We start from the raw sequence: 14,868 nt of genomic DNA, 5'->3' as shown, positions 1-14,868 counted from the left end.
CATCTACCGGGTATTTGGAGTGGGAGGGGGAACACACAACCACCCCCCCAACGACATAACCCAACAGCAGCAGCACCAGCAGCAGCAGCCGCGGGTTCCTTCCCTTCCCCGGGTGGTCCGTATCATCAACCCGTACCTCCAGTGGCGCAGTGAGAGGGTGGGGATATGCCTGGCGCTCTAAGAGCGACTAGGGGGGTGGGAAGAGGGGTGGGAGGAGGGGTGGGAGGAGGGGTGGGAGGAGGGGTGGGAGGCCGTCCCAGGGGTCCTCCCATCACCCCCCTTGATCTGGGGGATCTGGGGGAATGAGCCTTCACGTGATGGCTCCGCGGCTCACTAGCGAGGAACCAGGCAGCGCGCGTCCCCGGGGCGGGTGACTTCCTGGTGCGGCATGTGGGCGTTGTACATATTGGTACATGTATGTATGTGTGTATGTGTTTGCCGTGCCTAGTCCCCCCTTCCGTTACCGCTCGGGTGTTATTCCCCCCAACGTCCGAAACCCGAAATATGTTAAATGTATCCCCCCGGGGGCCCGGTCGGTAAGCTACTGCTACTGGCTTTGGGTAGTGCGTGTCCATCCGAAGGTTCGGTTGTGCAGTTGTACGGCACGGCGCGTAATTCGATCATTGGCTTTACCTTAAATAACAACATGATGTGTTTATCTCGATGGCTGGGACAGAAACCGGCTGTGTTGCCTGTTTGTCTGTATCTATCTATCTATCTATCTATCTCTGTCGGTCTGCATGTATTTCTGTGCATCCATGGGGCCCCATGCTGTACGGCATGCGGGTGCGGTGGAAGAGAGCTGTACGGCGTGGTCCTTGGTTTCCGTGCGTGCTTGGCTTCATGGCATGTCGCTTCTGCGTGCCATGTACGACAGCACCGTACATGCTACACAACGACAAGGCGTTGTGACACGCATGACTAAAAACCTGACACACGACGCGTGACGGTGATGGTGTTGAATTCGTGTCGTAATCAAATGTGGTGCAGCTCGTTAGTGCAATGAAAGGAAGGGCTGCTGAAAGGTGCCATCAAACGGATTGAAGAAAGAACACAATCAAAGCGAGCCTGCAGTAGGCAAAAGTTTACGGGCGTAACGGCATGACGGTGCCTGCCGTACAGATAAATTGAGAAAACCTGCGGTGCAGTAAAGTACGACATGTATCCTCGTGTGTCCTGGTAACTGGCGGGACTTGGATTGACGGCCCAACGTGTGGAAGAGGACATTTTGATAAAAGCGATTTGACAGAGTTGCATGAGTTCAACGTAGTCATGCTTGACAAGTGCTGTCGGAGTTTGTGCCGAGGAAGGGCACAAAGGGTTCAGCGGTTCTGAAACACAGGGCCCCTGCTTAGCCATAACTCGGCAACTGCGTCGCATGAGTCGAAATCAAGTGTCCTTGCCGTCTGAAGAGATCTCCGTTCCGAGTCGCTATTGTTCAAGCTCATTGTCTGCCTTAGGGGGTTGATAGGATGCAGGTGCGGTGCAGGATAACGTATTTAATCAACGTCGAACACGATGTTTTTGTCGTCAATTGCCTACAATCGTGGCAGCTCCCTTGACAACGAAACCACGCGTGCGGCAAAGGTTGTCAAAGGCCGCATAAATTGTCCTGATCCTGGATGGCGTTTGAACAGTGTTACATTTCATGCCGGGATACTGTGTAAAGTGCTCCATGTCCTGGGCAATCCTCCTGTACCGGCGTTCATTGTCGCTCGTGTACAAGTCCTGACTTCTGCATTGCTCCAGCCGGGGTCGGCTCTGCAGCAGCCGGCTGCCCTCGATCTGGCGGGAAACGCAGTATGGGTTGGACGCTGCGCTGACAGCTGCAGACCTCCGGCGATGTGTTGCAGATCAGTACATGGCAGGCGACTGTATGTAAGACGCCGTTGCCTTTTTGTTTGCTGAGCCAGGTGCAGGGTGTTCAATTCACGTGGAATCTCCTGGCTCTAACAAGGGCTCGCCCCCCTCAACGACTCGTCGTTGACTTGTTTCGATTGTTACGACCTTTGCGAACTGCACGGCGCAGAGAGCCGGACGGCGCATGAACCGCATTATTATAGCAAAGAGAAAAGAAAGGTTGTCAAGCGGTACTAGTACAGAGAATATCGCCACCAGAAACAATCTGCCCGAAAACGTACTCCTTACGTCGAAAGGGAAGGTGGACAAGTCAAACAAAATAAAGGCGGGAAACGCAGTATTGGATGATGAAAAGTTTTCAGATTCTCGGGAAGGGGTGCGAACCCGTTTGCCGTAACATTTTTTCATATGTGTGTGTGATTGTTACAGTGGGCTCCAGACTCACGAAGAGCAGAGCCAGCGGGCCAGCCTCATATGTTTTAGCGTAATCCTCAGCATGCATGTCTGACGTCCCTGCCTTACTAGCAGTCCTTGAGCCTTAATGCCTTACCATCGAGCATTGAATAAAAAATTTTACACTGTGTACTTTCTAAACTAAAATCAACTCGGCAGGCGGTATGGCAACTTGCGGGACAACGATCGGCCGGCCCCTAACGCCCCGAGCAGGCCTCGCCCCTACCAGGCTGGCGGCGAAGGCCGGTCAGCCACAATCACGGCGCAACAGCAGGGTCATCTGGCGGGCTCGTCCGGGGTTTGCCGATAGGAAGCCGTCAGTAGCGCCGGGCATTTGCAGCAGCGGGCTCGGGGCATGGGATCCGTCGGTTGCAATCCTCTGGCACGAATAATACAAGGCCCCTCGGGTAATCGACGATTGGTAAACCCAAATCAGGATAAATAGCAAGCTGTGTGCTGAAAACATTAGCAGTATGCAACACAGAGATAGCATCTGAATTTTATTTACGAGGGCACGTGGTCGTTCGCGCATACTTGCAACTGCTTAATTTGCGACCTCGCTCGTCCAGCTGCTGCATCCTAACCCTAATTTCATTGAAGATGAGGACTCCTGACCGAATTGATTCCGTGGAGTTCACCAACAACAGCACACAAACACTGAAAGTCGCCACTTTCTACTACAACACCACTGGCACAACGGGGGTAAGTCTGTAAGGCAATCTGCTTGCCTTGTATTCCTCAGATTATGGTATGAGTTTCGTTAATTGCTGTAAGGAGTCCCGCACGAATAACCCTTTTCCTTTTTATTACTCGAAATCCTTACGTGCTTGCAGAAGTCGCTGCTGGTGGAAGCAACCATACAGCCTGGAAAGCGTTACCTGTTCCCAGCGAAGACGCAGACCATAACGACCTATACGGTGGGCACGTTGGTGAACATAATGACACAGCAATAATGTTGTACACCCAGCGCTGTTGTGTTTCTCACGGGACCAGCTGGGGTGGTGGGGGCAAGGGCAAGGGCAAGGGCCTGCGGGGTGGCCCCTGCCTCTCACCACTACGACAAAGGAAGGGTTATGTGGTTGAGTAGGTAATCGTGTAGTTGCGACAACACAAAAACGTGTTAACGCTGAGCCAGTATCTTCATTCATTATAATTCAGTGATCTTTATTCACCGATATACCTTTTCAGCGATGGCCAGCTACTAGTGGTAGGACAGTGGTACTGATTGAGGCACCTACCTACCTCCCTACCTACCTACCTACCTCCCTACCTCCCTACCTCCCTACCTCCCTACCTCCCTACCTCCCTACCTCCCTACCTCCCTACCTCCCTCCCTCCCTCCCTACCTCCCTACCTCCCTACCTCCCTACCTCCCTACCTCCCTCCCTCCCTCCCTCCCTACCTCCCTACCTCCCTACCTCCCTACCTACCTACCTACCTACCTACCTCCCTACCTACCTACCTACCTACCTACCTACCTACCTACCTACCTACCTACCTACCTACCTATATGCATCTTTCTGCTGATGGGAATGAAGAGACATACCATGCACACTTATACCAGGCACCAGCTCACACCAGCTGATTATCGACTGAGACATCCCATACCTTGCTTAAGGTGTCTTGCTTGAAATCGAGTCCCTTACATGTATACTTAGGCCATAGCATGGCTCTCAAACCCAATGGCCTCAACTCCTAAAACTCCCACAGTTGAGGAAGGAGTAAGCTACTATTTGCAGTAGCTGCTGGCCGCTGGAAATGCCTCTCAAAATGCTGGTGGAGCACTTTAGAATGTATTCATAGATGATGTGTGCACCATAGTGTACGACAGCCACGTTACTGTACTGCAAGTACGTGTCCTTTACATCCCATGTCCCCCTTCCCTTCCGGAACCTGTCAGATTAGGAACCTATCCATTCGTCGGGATATCTTTCCACTGAGTTTCAGCTGCCCCGCTCACTGTCCACTCACTGGTTTTGTTGACCTAGAGTGAACTCCATTGCGGCTTCTGCACCACCATCCCCCTCCGGTATGTGCCCACTACTTAATGAACCCCCTTTGGCGGGGCTTTTCTCCTGTTTGCAGGTGGTGATACCTGTGGTGCAAGTGGTGGTGAGGCTGGCTAACGGCTTGAGCGTGCTGGTGAACCCCACAGTGAGGGGTGTGGTGGGAATGTTGAAAGTGGTTGCAGGACCGGGCCCAAGTGACGGGCCCTCTGGAGAAGTGACGCTGACACAGACGGCGACACAGACCTGATCTTCCTATCCACCTGCCTTACCTACCTACCGACGGACCGACCTGCAAACAGTCGACTAGGGAGTGGTCGCTGCATGATGCATCTCGTGGCATATACTGTATGGGCATAGCTAGCAATGGATCGGCGGACTGCTGGGGCTGCATCGATGTTGTCGCTTTTGCTCCGACACGGAATGGAGGACGGCGGGAAGGGGAACCAAAGTTTGTTATTGTGGTGAAGGCAGATTCGCAAGGCAACCTTTGATATCTCCATCCAAATGTATGTTCTACATGTCTGATATCCGGTGTGTGTGTGTGTATGCATGTGAGATAGGACGGACTACTACAACATAGAAATAGTACTATACCGAATGCACCGTGGTGTATGTGTAAGTAGCGCCCACACATGGACACGGATGCAAGTATGGCCATTACCCCGACCATGGCATCACCCGGTGGGCTCATTTACCACTAAGTCGCCGGGTGCACCTAGTGGGCGGAATTGTTAGGTGGAAAGATTGTTATGTGGGTGACTGCGTATGTGCAAGACACGTGCATGGTGCTCCAGGTAGTTAAGGTTTGTAAAGCCATGACCCGTCAGCACCTCTTGTTATTAATTACCCTCGGTGTTAGGTTTTCTCGTTAGTTGTTAAGTCGTTCACTTGACTCGTGGACACGCATTTGGATTAGGGATAATGTACGACCTTTCGGCGCCGCCTAGGCTCTGGATAACTATTTAAGTCGTTGTTGTTGTTTAGCTTGTTATGTCATCGTTGTTGCATCTTGTAGGTTGTTAGCAGGCTTAAGTCGCTCGGCCAACAGTGTAACCATCTTGACATCCCAACCAGAACCGGAGTCCATTCCCTTTCAGTTGGTATCGATTTAGGCGATCCTGCCTACACGCTTCGCTGGTCATCTTCGTCATTGTCGTCGTTATCGAGAAGGGCGTCCCCGCTGGCGACGCCGCCGCGCAGGAGCTGGACCGCAAGGCTCACGCGGAAATCACTTTGAGATTGACCGAGAATGTGCTGGATTACTCCGACAGCAGCAAGACAGCCAAGGAACTATGGGACGCCATGCACCGGAGCTACTCAGCGAGCTGCAGCACTCGGCAGCTGTCATCGCAGCAAAGGTTCACGACGCTGAAGATGGCCGGCTCCGAGTCTGTGGTTGAGTACCTGTCGCGCGTCAAGAACGTTGTGAGCGAGCTGCAGGAAGCGGGTTCAGCATTGGCTAACGACAACAACGCCATCGTTCTGCAAGCTGTGCTAGGTCTAAGCAGCTCCTTCGAAGTGGCTCGACAACATTTGCTTATGGGTGCCATGCCTACTAATCTACTTGCTTTGGAGAAGGTTCTATTGCCGGTCGAGCAGGCGACCAAGAATAGTGCGACTACGGCACCCGTTGCCGTCGCCCTGTTCTCTCGCCAAAATACCGCTAAATGCTACAACTGCGGTAAAACCGGACATAAGGCGCGTTTTTGTAAGTCGCCTGGTAACTCCGGGGCGAGTACATCGACATCGGCAACTACTTCGAGAAATACGCCAGGAGCAAAATGTGGTTATTGCGGCAAAGACAACCACACAGAGGAACAATGCTTTAAGAAGAAACGCACTGAGAAGGAAGGCACGCAGTCCTGAGGGCCCTGACTCGAAGTCAGCCCCACCCTCAAAGATACTGCTTCTCTAGTACTGTGATGTTTTATTTGTTATATTCAAGATAACTGAACTGAACTTGAAAGGCGCCACCACAGTTGCCGGTGCCATTAAAGGACACCCGTCCTGGGACACAGGCTCAGGCACAGAAATAGACTTAAAGGGTTACATAAAACATAGCTATAAGCGTAAATAAACAAAATGTCTGACACCGAATCACATAGCTCTATAGGTAGTGATGATTCGTGGTATGGCCAGCTCGTTGCCGGCAGCGACAGCGGCAGCGCCAGCGACACGGCTTCGGACAGTGACAGTATGTCCGATACTGTCGTCCGTGGCGCTGGCGCAGCAGGACTGGTCGCGGGCACCGGTGTTGCTGTCGAGCACACCGGGGCGCAGACCGCCGCACAGGGCGGGGCACCTCCACCCCATCCGGACCTGCCAGCATTTGCTGCGTTGGCGCGTCCACTGGCCCACCCGGGGCCGACTGCGCCGATATCTCTAGTATCGCCCACCATCAGAGCCAGGAAGGTGTTATTCAACATCAGCTCGAACAGCGTGGGCACATGCATGGGCTTCAGCTCCAGCCCACGGCAGCGTGTAAACTTCGCAATGACACGGTACAAAGGTGGCCGGTACGTTGCGCCAGCAAACCTAAGGGTAGATCCACTCGGCGGGCAACCCCGCCGAGAACTACAGCGCGACGTGAATGCACGGCAGCCCGTACTCGTCGTCAAGGGGGAGTATGTCAGTCGAGTGGGGCTGGTTGCGTTCACCGCCAGCGTGGAAAGCGCATGAGGGGCTACATCGCCTGTCTCAGCGACAGCACATGTACGTGCCGTGTCGCGGTGGTGGGCATCGTTTGCTCCCACCTTCGTGCCGTATACCAGCTGCACGGTGGTGGTTGCGTCGGAGCACAGGAGCGCATCGTGGCGGGCGCCCTTGTCGCCCTCCAGAACGTGGGTCAGTTGGTGACGGTGCTGCCACCGGATGCCGTCCTCTTCCGCAGCCTGTCCCGGACATCTCGGGACGCTGGGATGGAGAAGCCCGCCGTGTGCCAGCTGCGCGCTACCGTGACTTTCCGAGACGACGTGATTGTCTGCTCCTGCCCCCTCTTTGCTGCACACGGGATGTGCATGCACAGCGCAGTTGTCAGCAAGGCGCTTCCGGAGAACTGGCGGGCCTACGCACGTGGCGACAGCCGGCACCAACGACCCGTCGTCTATGCTGGGCCCGTGAGTGAGGCGGACCTGCGTTTGTTGGTACATTCTCTTCCCCTCGCCGCCTATGAGGCGGAGGTCCGGACCATGCCCCCGGTTGAGAAGTGGGCGCCCGCGCCAGGCAGCCTGGAGGGCTGCATGCACATCGGCAAGGCAGAGGCGCGTCTTATGCGGGAGCTTGCACAGGGTGCAGGGCGCTATGAGGGGCCCGCGGTGATGTGCACCACAGCCAGTGTGCTCTTTGACGGCACGCGGCGCGGTAAGGCTCGTGACTTGTGCTCCCAGTTGGATGCTTTGCAGCAGGAGCTGACGTCGGGGGAATGGGCGGAGTTGGAGAGCAGCATGGATCACATACTGGGCATTTTGGCGCGGAGGAGGGAGGCAGCCACAGTGGCGGGGCGCCCCGTCACAGTGGCAGAGTGGCCCCGTGTGCCTCGTCACCTGGAGCGGAACACCAGCAGCAGTGGTGAGGGCCTCGTCGCCTCGCCAGAGGCGCGGGCGGCCCGTCCCACGGACCGGCGGCGCCTCACAGACCGCGTGGTTAAGCCCCTGCAGGGTGGGCGTCGGCGGCGGCAGCGGGACGAGCCGGGCATGAACACAAAGGAGGAGGAGGAGGCTGGGAGTGGGGCCGAGGTCGGAGGCGAGCTGGCGCCCGCCAGGGGGCCGGGTCGGAAGAAGAAGAGGAAACCGGCGACACGTGGGGCATGACGCGGATCGGGTTTGATTGGCTGGAAGCGTGGCATTGCTGTAAATTAGCTCGAGTGTTACAGGGGGGCAGGATTGACAAGAAGAAGTCCCTGCATGAAGGGGAACTAGGCCTGTAATTTACCATGACATATATAAGCACCTGCTCGAAGCCAGAACTAATCATTCTTTGAAAATCACCACCGCTCGTACGTGTCTCTTCGTCGCTTTCTTTTTCCGTTGGGGGGTTGAGGCCACGCCGGGTCCGGGGGATGGGGAGCGGGAAAGCGGGGATGTTAGTTGCCGTGCCGTGCCGTGTCGTGTTGCGTCAGGGCAGCCAGCGTGTCTTCCGGATCTATCGTATCTTGTCGCGTGTGTATAAGTGTATGTATGTACGTATGTATGTATGTGTGTGTCGTTCGTGGTCTGAAAGGACCCTCAGTGAAGGTTACGGTGCTGCCATGATGGGCCGTACGAGTTCGCTGCCGTGCGGCTCTTTCTCCGGAAACGCAGTTTCGGTGCTCCCTACAAGGTAGAAGGGATGCCAGAGGAAGGGGAGGGGGGAAATGGGGCTGTGACAGCTCTGGCTGGCTGGCGGGCACATCGTGGTACAGGGACGTTTATACTGCAGAAGTATGGCAGGATGTAACATGCAGAGGACAATGAGCGCCAATGTCTCTGTTTGTGGCTGCTTGTAAGCTGACCGGTATTTGCGCTCATCGGCAGGGCCCCGGGCGACAGGCCTGCCCCCGCTGGCGCCGCGCGCGCGGACTCAGCCGGCGGAGACGGGCATCGGCGCGGGGACGGCTGGCATGGCGGCGGTTCAGTTGGAAGACGATGAGGACTACTGTGTTATTGTGGAGTAGTCATATAGATGTGTGTATGTTTGATAGCTGTGTTGAGACATTAGCCCCTTTGTGTTTTTAGAAACTCAACCGCGAGCGAGGGTGTTGACCGGCGAGCCGTTATCCCCGTTTTTGTTTGTTTTACCAACATGTGTTTTGCTTTGCTGTTTTGTGACGATGGCAAACTTTACTGACATTGCGTCGCGCGACGCGTGGTTTTCGCGATGCAAGCAGATGGCTCGGGTCCAGGACAAGCTCGATGGCTTTGTTTATTTACGCTTATAGCTATGTTTTATGTAACCCTTTAAGTCTATTTCTGTGCCTGAGCCTGTGTCCCAGGACGGGTGTCCTTTAATGGCACCGGCAACTGTGGTGGCGCCTTTCAAGTTCAGTTCAGTTATCTTGAATATAACAAATAAAACATCACAGTACTAGAGAAGCAGTATCTTTGAGGAAGTACATGAAAGCGGTACCAACTAACTCCAGGGTGGGGCTGACTTCGAGTCAGGGCCCTCCGGTCGTCTTGCAGAAGAAAATCTCCGAGGTGTACGGAAAAAGGGTTACGTCTTTATCGAGGCGCCTGTCGTCATCTCTGCACGCGTGTTAAGAAGTCTGGCATTGGAATTCGAGACGCCGTTGCTCCCGCAGATGGCGACGCCGACGACAGCTGGGTGCTGGATTCTGGTTCCCAGTACCACATGTCCCCCGATTCTTCGTGTCTCTGGAACTACCAGAGGATCGATGGTGACATGTAAGACGGTAAGTCTTGAAGGCTAAATGGATCGGACGCAATAGTGATTGCCAGAGCGTTTACAAAGCGACTAACGGCTCAGCTCAGCCACAACTCACTACTCTAGAAGCATGCCAGACCAAAGATAATTGCTGGCTCATTCCTATTTATTCACGAGTTCGACAGTCGATCAGCAAGTACGGAAGATGGCTCCACTCTATCCAGAAACCAAGTATCACGCAAGCACCAGGCGACAAACTGACCGGACAATATTTTCCTCAACACTCCCACGCGGGCAGTCTGCAAGCCTGTTCGACTATCGCACTCCCATAGCCAAACGAAATCGCTTGAACATCGCATGACTCAACGGTTTCGTCATGCAATCGGCGACCATATCAGCCGTACCACAATAACGAAAGCAAACCTCAACTCGCTCTCGTACGAAGTGGTGAGTGACATCTATATGCTTGGTTCGCACCGAAGAACCAGGATTCTCGATAAGAGAAATAGCTGCCTTATCATCGCACGCTATGCTGACGCAGTTAGCATCAACCCCCAACTCCAGGAACAATTGCCTCAACCACAAAGCTTCTCGTGTAGTGGCTGCGGCAGCCATGTACTCAGCTTCAGCAGTTGAAACTGCCACAGTAGGCTGGACACGACTGGACCAACTAACAGCCGCGTTCGAATGCAAAAACACAAAGCCAGTGGTCGACCTCCAGGTATCAGGGCAACCAGCGTAATCAGCATCGGCAAAGCCCTGCAGGCCACCGTTCCCTTTGAACACCAAACCAAGATCGCGCGTACCGGCCAGATACCGCAAAACACCCTTAGCCGTCAAAAGATGGTCTTTGGTGGGTTTCGACATATGATGTGCGAGCGCTCCCACGGCCTGAGAAATATCCGGCCTAGTACCAGACTAAAGATACATAAGTCCGCCCACTAGCTCGCAATACTCGTTGCCCACAGACTCATCCCCCTCTTCAGCAACACGAAGCTGAACTCCAGGTGAAAGCGGTGTAGCGCGACTGTTGGCATCAGCAAAACCAAATTTCGACAACAGGCCTTCAGTGTACTTCCGCTGTGACAACTTCAGCCACTTCTCATTCATGCTTCTTTTGATCTCCATACCAACGAAACGATCAACAGGCCCTAGGTCTCTCATCTCGAAAACCTCCATCAACCGTCTTTTCACCTCGTTAACCAATTCTTGACATTTAGCAGCCGTGAGGGAGTCATCCACGTTGATCAAGAAATAAACACGATCATCCCCCTCGCCACGGACAAACATAGCAGGATTGGCAGCAATAGGCTTGAAGCCCATCTTCCTCAACTCCTCCTTGAGCTTAACATACCACGCTCGTGGAGACTGCCGCAGACCGTAAAGCGACTTGTGAAACAAACAAGCATCATCAGGTCCACCAAGGTCATAGCCTGGCGGCTTGCTGCAAAACACAGGCTCCTCTAATAAGAAACGCGGTCTTGATGTCCATCTGGGTTCTGTTTTAATAATAGATTGGATGGACATCAATCTGTTTTAATAATACTTCCATCTGTTCCAGAACTAGACCACGCGCAGCAACAACAGAAAGCAGAGCATGAAGGGTGGTGTGCTTTCCCACCGGCGCGAATACCTCATCAAAATCTATCCCTTCCTCTTGACGAAAACCTTGCGCTACTAAGCGTGCACGATAACGTTCAATGTTTCCATGCTCATCCCGCTTACGCTTGAAGATGCAAATGAGAGGAATGGGTGTAACTCCAGGTGGAGGCGGTTGTAGTGTAAACGTATTATTGGACAATAGCGCTTTAACTTCCTCATCACCCGCAGCCTTCCAGTGACTAGCATCAGGACGACTAAGAGCTTCTTCAACGATTTGGGCTCTTCATCAATATTAACAGCACCCAAAGCTAACGCCACATCACAGTACCTAGCAGGAGGAATACCCAAGTTGCTTCTTGTAGATCGCCTAAGTCCCTCAAATTCAACCGAAGGTACAAGTGGAACTGGAGGCGCATGTGGCACAGGAGGCGCAGGAGGTGAAGCAGCAGATCCACTGGTAACCTCTCCCCCCCGCCCTCCGAAGCCGACACTGGGGCGGGTGGAGAAGGACCTGACGAAACGCTACCACTAGGGCTCCCACGCACTTGAACGGCGGTAACCCCACTAGGTGCCGGCTCGTCACCGGATTAACATCTTCTACTCGGTTTTGCACCTCGTCATCGGAAGCATCATCCCATAGCGATGTAAGCACAGATTCCTCATCAAATTTAACGTCCCTACTTACTACTACTCTATCGAGCTCGGGAACAAAGACACGGTAGGCCCTAGAACCGGCCTCGTATCCTACGAAAATGCCTGGCGACGCAACTTTATCAAGCTTATCCCTATTTTGCTTAGGAATGTGTACGTACGCTACACAACCAAAAACACCAAAAACACGCAAATCGGAGAGGTCGGGCTTAGAGCCGAAAAACAGTTCGTAAGGGGTATTAGGCAAATCATTAGAGACCTGTTTCGCAAATAATTAGCAGTAATAACAGCATTGCCCCAAGAAGATTTGGGCAAATCGGCCTGAAAAAGCATCGCGCACACCTTCTCCATCAACGTGCGATTAAGACACTCTGCTGATCCATTTTGCTGTGGCGTGTATGGAGCGGTTGTCTGATTAATAATGCCCCTATCCTTGTACCACGCTGCTAATTCCGCGTTAAGATACTCCCGACCCCTATCTGTACGAACAACCTTAGTCTTCCCTCCGCACTGATTTTCCAACATAGTCAGCGTCTCCTTCACACAACTTGCCACCTGATCCTTTCGCAACAGAAGGCAAACAACTGACATACGTGAAAAATCGTCCAAAAACGTAGCAATATATGAATGGCCATCACGGGAGGTGACAGGAAGCGGACCACACACATCCATATGTACCAAAGCCAACTTCTTGTCTACACGATTTCCACTAGAACCGAATGGCGACACATGTGCCGCATACCGACTCACCCTCTACACGAAATTCCTTCGCCGGTACATCGATCCCGGTGACCATACCACCGTCAACCAGACGAGCCAGGTTCCGAAAGCTCAGATGACCGAGCCGGCAGTGCCAAAGATAGGCATCGGACACAGACCTGGATGAAAACGCATTGACTGGCGTGGGGGGTTCAGGCAAAATCATGGTACCCTTCAGGCGGTAAGCTCCCCGAGAATAAGGGAAGCTATGAGACCAGGTACCGTCACTACTCCTGACAACAGCCTTAGGTGCCCGCAGAGGTGGACAAATACTAACGGGTGTAAACGAGCTGGCAGGAAACCTTCTCGCGAATTCCAACTCTCTGGACTATATGAGAGTCTTTGTTCGGAGCTTCCGTAAATCCCTCAAATTCCACACTTGCTCCTTTCTCAACGAGAACACGGACAGACAACAGACGGTGCTTGAATCGGGAACAAGAAATACACCGGTAAACTCCAAAACACCGGTAAAGTCGCCTACCGTAGTTCCAGAGACATGTAGAATCGGGGGACATGTGGTACTGGGAACCAGAATCCAGCACCCAGCTGTCGTCGGCATCACCATCCGCGGGAGCGACGGCTTCTTGAATTCAGACACCAGACTTCTTGACTACAGGCGGTGTATCGATGCGTGCAGATATGACGACAGGCACCTCGAGCGCCGAGAAAGATGTAACCCTTTTGCCGTACACCTCGGAGATTTTCTTTTCCGTGCGCTTCTTCTTGAAACATTGTTCCTCTGTATGGTTATCCTTGCCGCAATAACCACACTTGGCGCCTGGCGTATTCCTTGAGGTGGTTGGACTCGCCCCGGAGTTACCAGGCGATTTACAGAATCGCGCCTTATGTCCGGGTTTTCTGTAGTTGTAACATTTAGTGGTATTGCGAGAGAATAGGGCGACGGTGACGGGATCCGTAGTCGCGCTATTCTTGGTTGCCTGCTCGACCGGCAACAAAACCTTCTCCAGAGCAAGTAGATCAGTAGGCATGGCACCCATAAGCAAATGTTGTCGAGCCACTTCAAAGAAGCTGCTAAGACCTAGTACCGCTTGCAAAACAATGGCGTTGTTGTCCTTGGCCAATGCTGAACCCGCTTCCCGCATCTCACTCACAACGTTCTTGACGCGAGACAGGTAGTCAATCACTGACTCGGAGCTGGCCATCTTCAGCGTCGTAAACCTTTGCTGCGATGACATCTGTCGAGCGCTGCAGCTTGCTGTGTAGCTCCGGTGCAAGGCGTCCCAAAGTTCCTTGGCTGTGTTGTTGCTGTCGGAATAATCCAACACATTCTCGGCCAATCTCAGAGTGATTTCCGTGTGAGCCTTGCGGTCCAGCTCCTGCACGGCTGCATCGCCGGCGGGGACGCCCTTCTAAGGGCCGCCTTCCCGTATTTGGACCAAGTGACGTAGTTGGATCCTTCAAAACGAGTGTTCCACAAGGAGTCGGTTACCATTTTAGAGCTCGGGGCTCATAACCTATTGAAGGCTGAATGGATCGGATGCAATAGTGATTGCCAGAGCGTTACAAAAGCGACTAACGGCTCAGCTCAGCCACAACTCACTACTCTAGAAGCATACCAGACCAAAGATAATCGCTGGCTCATTCCTATTTATTGACGAGTTCGACAGTCGATCAGCAAGTACGGAAGATGGCTCCACCCAATCCAGAAACCAACTATCATGCAAGCACCAGGCGACAGACTGACCGGACAACATTTTCCTCAATACCCCTCGCTCGAGGAGACCACCACCTCCGCCGTCAATGCCGCCATGGCCGAACTCCCCCTGGCCCCATGGTCGACCTTCCAGCACCGCCACGCCGACCCCAACCGCCGCCGCTCCCCATGACCCCGTTAATGTGGCCCGCGCGCCACCACCGGCAGAACAGGTTAGCCACAGCGTGCCGGTGCATTCTGCTGTGCAACAGTCAGCTGAGCCTGACACCCCGCCGCCACCGTTCAATGTTCCGCGCCTAACCCAGATCACCAGTAAGCCGTGTAGGTTGTATGCAGCAGCCTCCATGATGGGAGTGCACCGGGTGGACAGTGACTGGATGCTTTCGTGCACCATCTTCCTCGACCTATACTCGCAGTATGGCCTCTTCACCGTCGACGCCTGCTGCGACGACTTCGGAATAAATGCACACATCATTCCCTTCTTCTCACCGTCCTGCT

At 53.6% G+C, this 14,868-nt stretch overlaps 2 protein-coding genes across 2 annotated transcripts; both read left to right on the top strand.

The window, feature by feature from the left end:
* Window positions 1-2,913: 2,913 nt before the first annotated feature.
* Window positions 2,914-5,390, top strand: VOLCADRAFT_104097 (uncharacterized protein; the record flags this gene model as incomplete). Its single annotated transcript, XM_002948971.1, has 3 exons — window positions 2,914-3,015; window positions 3,147-3,230; window positions 4,399-5,390. 3 exons carry the CDS (start codon window positions 2,914-2,916, stop codon window positions 4,567-4,569), a joined length of 357 nt encoding a protein of 118 aa, XP_002949017.1. The 3' UTR covers window positions 4,570-5,390.
* A 1,014-nt stretch (window positions 5,391-6,404) lies between these two features.
* Window positions 6,405-8,973, top strand: VOLCADRAFT_89255 (uncharacterized protein; the record flags this gene model as incomplete). The annotated part of the gene is made up of 3 exons (XM_002948970.1): window positions 6,405-6,838; window positions 7,024-8,120; window positions 8,834-8,973. The coding sequence occupies 3 exons, from the start codon at window positions 6,405-6,407 to the stop codon at window positions 8,971-8,973; spliced, it is 1,671 nt and encodes a 556-aa protein (XP_002949016.1).
* Between the last annotated feature and the right edge of the window lie 5,895 nt (window positions 8,974-14,868).

This window comes from Volvox carteri (assembly GCF_000143455.1).
Source record: "Volvox carteri f. nagariensis unplaced genomic scaffold VOLCAscaffold_12, whole genome shotgun sequence".
Lineage (NCBI taxonomy): Eukaryota > Viridiplantae > Chlorophyta > Chlorophyceae > Chlamydomonadales > Volvocaceae > Volvox > Volvox carteri.
Note: the sequence above shows the minus strand (reverse complement) of the source record. Positions and strands in the feature narration are given on the sequence as shown.